This window comes from Alosa pseudoharengus, unplaced genomic scaffold (genome assembly GCF_046254945.1).
Source record: "Alosa pseudoharengus isolate Yale_2024_CS ecotype anadromous, Long Island Sound unplaced genomic scaffold, YU_APseudo_1.1 YU_APseudo_1.1_scf_2, whole genome shotgun sequence".
Classification (NCBI taxonomy): Eukaryota; Metazoa; Chordata; class Actinopteri; order Clupeiformes; family Clupeidae; genus Alosa; species Alosa pseudoharengus.
In genome coordinates, this window is record NW_027468663.1 from 31599992 (window position 1) to 31610753 (window position 10762).

General features: G+C 47.5%; 1 protein-coding gene across 1 annotated transcript in view; it reads right to left on the reverse strand.

Annotated features, from left to right (window-relative positions):
* Nucleotides 1-1434: 1434 nt before the first annotated feature.
* Nucleotides 1435-10762, reverse strand: part of LOC143134286 (von Willebrand factor A domain-containing protein 5B1-like) — a 17834-nt gene continuing 8506 nt past the window's right edge. Inside the window, exons 10-22 of the mRNA XM_076294545.1 lie at nt 9913-10027; nt 9464-9649; nt 9013-9232; nt 8608-8888; nt 7998-8235; nt 7436-7738; nt 6746-6892; nt 6303-6434; nt 4381-4431; nt 3777-3876; nt 2742-2865; nt 2148-2322; nt 1435-2063 (exon numbers count right to left, since the gene is read on the reverse strand). Of these exons, the coding sequence (XP_076150660.1) occupies nt 1654-2063; nt 2148-2322; nt 2742-2865; nt 3777-3876; nt 4381-4431; nt 6303-6434; nt 6746-6892; nt 7436-7738; nt 7998-8235; nt 8608-8888; nt 9013-9232; nt 9464-9649; nt 9913-10027 (2482 nt within the window). The 3' untranslated portion in view covers nt 1435-1653. The remainder of the gene's footprint in view (nt 2064-2147; nt 2323-2741; nt 2866-3776; nt 3877-4380; nt 4432-6302; nt 6435-6745; nt 6893-7435; nt 7739-7997; nt 8236-8607; nt 8889-9012; nt 9233-9463; nt 9650-9912; nt 10028-10762) is intronic.

The window sequence follows — 10762 nt, forward strand, 5'->3', positions numbered from 1 at the left end:
GTCACACTTTTTTTCATAGTTTGGCTGGTCCTGCGACTCAGGTGCAACATATATATTTATATATAAGGGTTTTTTCCTCTTCATGACGCTTTGACTGGTGCGACTTATACTCCGGTGCGACTTATAGTCCGGAAAATACGGTAATATAAAGTACATTTCTTCCACCTAGTTAAAAAATCAAGGAAACAAATTAAGTTGAAAAAGACCTAAAGATTGATGTGAACAAATGTAGCCTGTGAATATAAGAATAGCACTTAATTAGCCTGAATCTCAAGGCAATGGGTTTGCAGCAGTAGGATACTTTGAGTCACATTTGAGGAATTGTAGGACTTAAGTAGCCTAGAAATCTAGACGCACCCTACTGGCATGTGGGTCTGGCTCATCAGGCTAGGACCTGAGGGCAGCTGTAGTGCAAACGGCAGCATCCATACCACAGTAGGGTTTAAGTGCCCGTTTACCCCAATGACCATTTGCCGATTCTACTCCCGTCTCCCTCTCCCCATGCATCCTCTGTCAATCTCTGCTGTCCTATCTCAATTGAATGCAAGCGCCTCTAAAGTAAAAACAAAAGAAAAAGAATGCAGAAGCATGGCCTTAATCATGTATCCTAGTCGTAGGCTTAGTGTAGCCCGGATCACACATGGCAGGAACATAGCCTGAGGATTGTGGCTAGTCTTATGTGGTTGTCGCAGTAGCATAGCACAGCAGTAGCATGACATTGCATTTGGTAGTAGCAGCATAGAAAAGCTTGTTTTTGGGGTTGCAGGTGGTGTGGTAGCTGGAACCCCATGTGCTTTATCATGCTACTAAGGTTGCAGCAGTAAAGTTGAGGCATAGAGCTGCAGAAACTTCACCTTTATGTTGTTGAGGGTGAAGCACTAGCACACCATAGTAGGAATCATAGCATAGCATAGAGTGGATCACATATTGGGGTTGAAGCACATGCATATTACAAAGCTAGATACCGCATTGTCCGTCAAGTTCTATTGCTGGGGGCAAACACTTTACTCTCTATGGGCAACACTTGCCGGCATTCAGAGACACCTGTCTGATTTCCACCTTTCAGTTTCTCCATTGACCTCCAGTGATTTTTGACCCCACCATGAAGGTGGCACTATTTACATATGTTCTGGAGTACAATGCGGCATCTACCTTTTATAATATCTATGTTGTAGCATAGCGTAGCATGGATTACATGTTGGGGTTATAGCACAGCGTAGCATAGCGTGGATCACATGTCGGGGTTATAGCACAGCGTAGCATAGTGTGGATCACATGTTGGGGTTGTAGCACAGCGTAGCATAGCGTGGATCACATGTTGTTGGGGTTGTAGCACAGCATAGCATAGTGTGGATCACATGTTGTTGGGGTTGTAGCACAGCGTAGCATAGTGTGGATCACATGTTGTTGGGGTTGTAGCACAGCGTAGCATAGTGTGGATCACATGTTGTTGGGGTTGTAGCACAGCGTAGCATAGTGTGGATCACATGTTGTTGGGGTTGTAGCACAGCGTAGCATAGCGTGGATCACATGTTGTTGGGGTTGTAGCACAGCATGTTGAGCTGGATCACATGTTGTTGGGGTTGTAGCACAGCGTAGCATAGCGTGGATCACATGTTGTTGGGGTTGTAGCACAGCATAGCATATCGTGGATCACATGTTGTTGGGGTTGTAGCACAGCATGTTGAGCTGGATGTTCTCGTCCCAGTGGCGCAGCAGCAGGAACAGCTGCCGTGCGGCCGCCTTAAGCCCCGCCAGGTCCAGTCCTTCGGGCAGCAGCTGGCCACGCAGCCAGAAATCCGCCTTAGCGGCGATCAGCTCCCACTCCACGAAGTAGCCGGCGCACCGGTGCTCCAGCCAGGCCAAGGCCACCGCTGTGGCCCAGCTCAGGCTCTCCAGTTCCACCTGGGCCAGCACCACATCCCCTGGCAGCTCAGCAGGCTCCAGAAGGGAGGCTTCGCACATATCCGTCTCCGACCCGCGCCCGCTGTCCGCTTGGGGGACCCCACCAGCCAGCTCCGGGGAGCCCTCTTCCGAGTTGAGGGGTTCAGAGAGGACAGTGTCGGCCCCAAGGCAGCGCCCCACACTGGGCCTTGCAGACACCCTGGTGAAGCCAGGGGCCAGGGCTGGAGCTGGAGCCTGGTTTGGGGCTGGCGTCTCCTCTGGGTTGACTGGGGGAGAGGTGCAGCGGATGGGGGGGCTCAGGCTACTGCGGTGGCTGGTGTACGGGGACGCCCTCTTCAGGCGCTCCAGAGGGATCTGGATGCACTCGGAGTAGGACTCGTTCAGACAGAAAGCACCGGAAGCCAACTGCAGATGCACCTGTAAGGAGACAGGACAACACAGATGCAATATATTCACAGTAGAGAAACCAAACTAATTGGTCATAAGGCTGCAGTACAATTGGCTACATACAATCTACGAGAGGGTATGTTCCTTCTTTTATCTGTCTTAGCACTTCCAAGATCTGGAGGGAACTCCCAGCTGTCAAAGTCCTCTTTTGATATTCTTTCCATTAGATGTACATGAGCTGGGTACAGACTGTCTATTTGCAGATGTCTGTTTCTTTACCTCAGCCCCACTTGATCCCAACTCATCTACAGCTTGAGAGTCACGAATAAGAGATGGCCAAGCAGTGGTGCCACTAATGAAGATCCTAGTCATAACATTGGTCATTTTTTCCCCAACATACTGTACGTGAAAGCTTTCCTCTGATCAGGTGATTAGCCGAGGCCACTCACCAGAGGCAGGTAGTTGGGGGTGTCTGTCTCCGTGTGCTTCTCTGCCTCTGCAGACAGACAGTGAGGCTTCAGGGCTGCCTGCCTTCCTGAGGCGTTACTGGACATCAGCCTCCCCAGATTAAACCTGAGGAGCAGACACACACCAGTCTCACAGGGTCAAACACTGGTACTACAGGGTGAGCATTTACAGTCATCCAAGTTATGGACTGCAAGCACCAAAAGTACAAGGATACATACATGGTGTGAATTAGAAGGGAGCCTAGTAGAGGTTTGACCATCATTTTAGACTTTTACCCTCTCAAAGAAGGCAATGTAAATTGTGTACTGTATATAAGTATATATACTCTTTTGATCCCATGAGGGAAATTTGGTCTCTGCATTTAGCCCAATCAGTGAATTAGTGAAACACACTCAGCACACAGTGAACACAGTGAGGTGAAGCACACACTAATCCTGGCGCAGTGAGCAGCCTGCTACAACAGCGGCGCTCGGGGAGCAGTGAGGGGTTAGGTGCCTTGCTCAAGGGCACTTCAACCACCGTTCCTACTGGTTGGGGTTCAAACCGGCAACCCTCCGGTTACTAGTCCAAAGCGCTAACCAGTAGGCCACGGCTGCCCCAATGTTTTGTGCTGTATACTGTTTTGTGCTGTATAATCTAAGCACACTCCTAAACCTTGTGGAAAGCTTGTTGAAGCTGCTATAGCTGGAAAAGGTGGACCGGTGGATATTAAACCCTACTGTATGGATTAAGAATGGGATGTCACTTAAGTTCATATGCAAGTCAAGGCAGGTGACCCAATACTTTTGGCAATATAGTGTACAGTATGTTCAATCCCACCTTTAGGAAGCATTTGCATTGGGAAGGAAATTTCAGCATTATCTCTAAGCAATACCACTTTAAATGCATATTTCACCACACAGACCTGTGAAAATAGCAGACGGATCACAATAGATCAACAGCACTAGAGAGTTTGAGTGGCACCATAGGATAACCACCGCTAGCCTTTATGGTGTTAAGGTGTGACTAGGTCTCACCTGGAGCCGAAGAAGCTCTCCACGGAGCGGCTCTCTATGGAGCGCTGTGAGCGGGTGGAGGTGCCGGAGGGGCTGGCAGGGTGAGCGGCGGGGCCTGTACCTGAGACAGCACTGTTAACATCATCATCCATCACATCGGCCTCTCTCTCTCTCTCTCTCTCTCTCTCTCTCTCTCTCCCACACATAAGCACACACTCATGCCAGCGATGGACAACAGTCCACAGTTTTGGCTGGGGAGCTCATTTGTTTCAGGTTTGTCTTTCCACATCGACAGCAGCAAATGATTCAGTTCAATCACTGTGTCATCTTTTGTTACATTTCATTGCTACTCTTGTTCTTATCCAGGGGATGTATACTGTATGCTAACTAGATCTCATAACACGTCTGCTCTGCAACCAAACATATAAGTACCCAGTTTAACTCATCGTTATTAACATGCAAGTTGACAATATCCTTAAACTGAGTTTATATTGCTATAACCATTCTATGTTACTTGTATAGTTAAGGGAACACAGTTGATATAAAATGAAATCCCGTCCTCTAGTGCAGATGTTCTGATCTATGTAACCCAGGACTCAGTGTTGTCCATCCCACGGTGACTTACTGCTCTCCCAGGAGGTCAGACTGCAGGGGGAGGCGGGGGTGTCGTCTCTGTCTGTGGTGGGGAGAGGGAAAACATAGCACCACGAATCTACAGCTATAGGAGGATTGATTCAAGTGAGAGTGTTTATGTGGTAGTTTGCCATAAAATATTTGATATTTACTTAGTCAATGGAGTATAAGTCTATGGAGGTGAGTTTTTTTTTGTCACCAAACCAGCGATGAGTTTATTATATCTTTAGCGATGATTTATTATATCTTTTCAAAACTGAAGAAATTAAACTTTGGTACAATGTAAAGTAGTCAGTGTACAGCTTGTATAACAGTGTAAATGTATGTCTCTTCAAAATAATTCAACACACAGCCATTAATGTCTAAACCGCTGGCAACAAAAGTGAGTACACCCCTAAGTGAAAATGTCCAAATTGGGCCCAATTAGCCATTTTCCATCCCCAGTGTCATGTGACTCGTTAGTGTTACAAGATCTCAGGTGTGAATGGGGAGCAGGTGTGTTAAATATGGTGTTATCGCTCTCTCATACTGGTCACTGGAAGTTCAACATGGCATCTCATGGCAAAGAACTCTGAGGATCTGAAAAAAATAATCATTGCTCTACATAAAGATGACCTAGGCTATAAGGAGATTGTCAACACCCTGAAACTGAGCTGCAGCACGGTGGCCAAGACCATACAGCAGTTTAACAGGACAGGTTCCACTCAGAACAGGCCTTGCCATGGTCGACCAAAGAAGTTGAGTGCACATGCTCAGCGTCATATCCAGAGGTTGTCTTTGGGAAATAGATGTATGAGAGCTGCCAGCATTGCTGCAGAGGATGAAGGGGTGGGGGGGTCAGCCTGTCAGTGCTCAGATCATACACCGCACACTGCATTAAATTGGTCTGCATGGCTGTCATCCCAGAATGAAGCCTCTTCTAAAGATGATGCACAAGAAAGCCCGCAAACAGTTTGTTGAAGACAAGCAGACTAAGGACATGGATTACTGGAACCATGTCCTTTGGTCTGATGAGACCAAGATAAACTTATTTGGTTCAGATGATGTCAAGCGTGTGGCGGCAACCAGGTGAGGAGTACAAAGACGAGAAGTGCGTCTTGCCTACAGTCAAGCATGGTGGTGGGAGTGTCATGGTCTGGGGCTGCATGAGTGCTGCAGCCACTGGGGAGCTACAGTTGATTGAGGGAACCATGAATGGCAGCATGCACTGTGACATACGGAAGCCTGATGATGTCTCTAGACCTAAACCCTATTGAGCATCTGTGGGGCATCCTCAAACAGAAGGTGAAGGAGCGCAAGGTCTCTAATCCATCAGCTCCGGGATGTTGTCATGGAGGAGTGGAAGAGGATTCCAGTGGCAACCTGTGAAGCTCTGATGAACTCCATGCCCAAGAAAGAGGGTTAAGGCAGTGCTGGAAAAAAATGGTGGCCGCACAAAATGTTGACATTTGGGCCAAATTTGGACATTTTCACTTAGGAGTGTTATTGAGGGGACAGCAAATTCACACTGTTATACAAGCTTTACACTCACTACCTTACACTGTATCAAAGGGTCATTTCTTCAGTGTTGTCCCATGAAAAGATATAATGAAATATTTGCAGAAATGTGAGGAGTGTACTCACTTTTGTGAGATACTGTATATAATATTATATGCTATAATAATTATTATTATCAAGATATGATTTCTCAGTGTCTGTATCTGCATTATATCTCTCTGTTTACGACTCTGTGAAACCTCAACAAAGTCATATGTGCTTGATTTACTCTTCCTTCATTCACATTGGGTTTACATTTTTTTGACAAGGAAGCTTCAGACCATTTTAATGAAATGGTCTGAAATGAAGTGTACATGATCATGAGGCCAATGACACTCAGGAACTCCCTTCAGGCCACTTTATTTGTGCCATCAGTACCTGTGGAGGTAAAGGTGTCCTCCAGCTCCTCACTGTCCCGGCTGGACGGCCTGCGACCCAGACCCACCGAGTAGGACCTCTGCCTCCTGCTGCCGCCTGCGTGGGAGCTGCGCCTTGCACCGAAACGCACCCCTGCTGCCATTACAACAATTACAACTGTTTAATTATACAACAACAATTGCAATAATTTCCTCTTATTATTATATATCAATACAGTATATTACATTGTAATAATATAATCATAACATACTAATACTATAACACAACATTAATAAAAGTTGGCAATAAAAGATGTGCACTGAGATATATGTATTATGGTTATACTTGTATACTTGTGGAAACCAATAGTGTATGATTACCCATGTGTTCTGTAATTACATTCAGTTTACCATTACCATTTTACATCCTGCTTGTATAGTAAGAGCCCATAACCCCTGTGCTACCTGAGCTGAGGGGTTGGGGTGCGTCCTTGAGGCCCTTGCTGGTGCTGGTGCTGCTGGAGTCTGTGGCGGTGAAGGCCGTATACATGCAGATGATGTTGCAGCTCTTACTGGTCTGAATGGCCTTCATCCTGTACCTCTTCATTGGCCCTGGAGGACAGAGCTGCCCTGAGTCAGATAAGGTCATGCTTAACATGCTAGTGCCTGCATATACACATGTCTGGGAGATCTTCATGGAGACATTTTCAGCCAGGTGATTTTAGCCAGTTGTGACTGATAACTGGTAGCACTACATTTCATAACAATGTGTTCTTTCTCAGAACTCAAAGTGAAGGCTTTTACCGACATAATTTTCAGGCAGAGAGTAAATAAATATTTCAGTTATTATCCCATCCCATATATTATTCAATTCATAGGACAATAAACATATGTACAGGTTACAACCTAGATGTATGTATTCCACAGTGTGTTCAGTTAAGGGACCTATTGGGACTCAAATAAATAATTTGTGTTTTTCAACAGCAGGGGGCAATACTTCCCTTTTTTTTTCTTCAGGCTCAGTTGCTAATGTCAATCTGAGCATGTGTGGACTTTTTCTTTGCATAAATGTCTTACGTAAAATATATAGAGATATCAGGCCAGAGGTGTAGAGAGTGGCAAGTTAATAAGAGGCATACAACAGCTTATACCCACCTTGCTCGATGTCGGATTCTTTTTCTGACATGTTCTCAAAGTCACGGATCACAGAGCGAGCGGCCAGCTGATGCACAATCTCTCCCCAGGGGTCAGCAGCTGGCGGTGTGGGGCTCGGAGGGGCCCAGAGTGGGCTCAGGTCCACAGCCACCTCCCAGGACACGGGCCGGCCCCCCAGCAGGCCATGGATGAGGGACCGGGCCTGCAGAGCCTGGGGCTCGTCAGATGGTGCGGCTGCAAAGAAGCACTCCGGGTCGGTGAAGCCATCCCAATCCAGAGGGGAGGCTGGAAAAAGCAAGCCATCTATATAGAGAGAGAGAGAGGGGGGTGGGGGGTGAGAGAAAGAGAGAGAGGATGAATATTAGGAAGGTAATGAATGTGTAGGACACAGAGGATAAAGTGTTTTTTTGGCAATTGTATGTGTTACCTGTGGCAAAAGCCTCCAGTGTACTGTTTGTGTATACTGTATGTGGATGTGCATGCTTTATTTGTGGGTGGGTTGACATCATTTGGTTGCCTAGTTCAGAGGTGTGTGTGTGTGTGTGTGTGTGTGTGTTCTCACTGGAGTCGGTCAAGCTCCTGCGAGACAGTGCTCCCCTGAGGCTGGGCTGCGTCTCGCTGTCGCTCTCCTCCAGCCGCCCGCCCACCGACTGGTCGAAGGAGACCTTCTCCAGGGCCCGCCGCAGCCGGTGCATGTCCAGCTCGCCCTGCGGAGATGAAAAGCTGCGTGCAGACATGGCACAGCGCGCCAGCGCCCTCTGCCTGCGACGACACTCCTCACGTTCCGCCAGCCTGCCAGCCTGCAGGTAGCCAGTGAACAAACACACAAAGAAACAAAGACATTATCAGAACGATTTGAAAACAACTCAAGTTGCAGATATAGTTTATCATTACTAGTAGTCTATGTGTGTTGCCTAGGAGACAAGCCCATGTTCTGGGCTGGTATTAGAACCATCAGTTGAGCCACAGCAACACCTAATGTGGACTCAGATATAGGCATTTAGGTAGAGGAATTAATTACCATTACGTTCACATTCACTGATAATGTCATAACAGCCCCATATATTAGTACATCTATCTATTTATCGATCTATACACACACACACACACACACATCATGTGTTTTTTGTGCAGTAAAAAACTAGGCATTGCTGTTCCTTCTGAACCCCCACCTTCCCAGGGCTGGGGTCGGTGTTCTCCGAGGGAGGGGTGTGCTGCCAGGGGGACTCCCAGCGAGAGAGGCCACGTGTGTCTGGAGGGGCCACCCTCTCCAGGCCCTGGGGCAGGGAGCCTGTGTCCAGGCTGGGGCTGGTCCAGTCAGAGGCAGCAGGGGAGGCAGAGAGGAGGCCGCGGTCGCTGCTGATGGAGCAGCGGGTCAGAACATACTGGTCCTGCACGTAGGATGCCTCCTCGATCCGCTGCCGCACGTCACTGTAGGGCTCCAGCTCCAAGGCTAAGAGAAACAGGCGACAAAATATATAATGTCCGCAACACTGCTTTAGACTTTTTTGTACAAAGACAACGTTTCGACCTTGCTGGGTCATATGCGTGTGTGTGTTCTAGAGACGAGCTGTCACCTGTGCTATTGTTGTCGATGTCGGAGGCCTTGGCGCAGGAGAACTCGGAGGAGATTTCCCGGGAGATCTCCCTGAGGGCCTCCTCAAGGTCCTCCTCCTCGCCCGGCAGCGCCAGGAGCTGCTGCAGCACCTCAGACGGATTGGGCAGCTCGTCCTGCACCTGGCCGAACACAGAGCCCAGGGAGCCGCGGGACGCGCCTCGGTACGAGCGCCCTCTCACCTGGGAAAGAGACACAGGGCAGGGGGACTTTTACTGTCTTAAAGGACAAGGGGTGTGTTGAAGATTAAAGGCACAGTCCATGAATTTAGAGAAGGTTTGTTGATATTTAAGGCCAAACAACAATTACATTTCCCCTCCTTTGTGATCCTGAAGCAACATGGACATGCAAAACCAAGACATTTTACAGATACATTGCAGAGATATCTAAAAACAACATCTGTATGTCCTTACCTCATTCTTCCTGCTTCTGAATGGCGCCACATCATACAAGGTGCAGTAGCCAATCAGACGACTGCCAGGGTAGAGTGGAGGGATTTCATTGGGTGAAAGGAGAGCCTCCATATTGTCAGGCACATACCAGTCAATGCGAACATCAGTCAGGACAGGCTCAAGAGCTTTCTTCAGGGATTTGATGAGCTGAGGAAATGTGTATTCACATCCATACATGTGACAACTATTTGTCAGTTTCTAGTTCGAAGAAGATCTAAAGCCATAACTGGAGCCACTGTGTTATGTTAACAACACAAAGATCTTGCCTTACATTGTAATTGGCTGAGAGAAACTGATTATCCCTTTGTATTCATTTCTTATTATGAATTAGCTTACTGATGATCACCACAACACGTATTTGAGGTCTTTGGACCACTGCAGGTCTCCCCCAGTGAAAGCTGCTCTCTCACCTTCGGTTGCAGCCTCTCATCATCACTCAAGAACTCGGCACCGCCGCCGGTCACCTTGGCAACCCCTTGGAGAAGCCGTCTACAGGCCCGTGGACCCAGGCCCAGACCAAAGCACCTCAACACAACAAAGAACAACTTTTTTGTTGACAGGAATAGCAGTCTGTGCTATCTAACAGCAATACCACAACCACTCAGAAAGGTAAAATAGTAATGTAAGTCCCTTTGGACAAAAGCATCTGCCACAGGCCATACACAACATAGTAATACAACAATATTCAGTAACACAGAGAATGGTGTTAATCTTTCTACTTTTACTACTTTTCAGAACTTTTAATTTTACAGCATAATATGATAAAAAGCACAAAGCGGAGTAAATCAGGTTGAAGTGAACATCAGTGAGAATGCCTTTCTGGAGCAGACCCCATGCTATCAGTGTCCTGAGGAGCTGTCAGAGAGCCATCCGTCAGTGTCATCCGTCAGTGTCTCCTTAAAAGGCCATGGCGCACGGCAGAGAGACGGGGTCTGCACTGACGCCTGGGCCCATAAAGAAGAGGGGCTTCAGGGCAGAGGGGCAGAGAGGCTGCTGTGAGCTCCACGGTGAATAATCAGGAGCCATTTTAGTAATTGGAAGTCAGAGGGGAGGTAGAGAGCGGCCGACGGCTGGAGCTGCCTGTTTAGAATTCAACTCCATCTCTTCCCCGCCCTCTTACAAGAAAAAAATAAATAAAGAAATGAGATTTTTTTTATTCCTTCAGAGTGAATATCAATAACTTTAATGTCTGTCACAGCACTTACACACACACTTGGAAAAGACTGTGTGTGTGTATGTGTGTGTGTGTGGGAGAGAGAG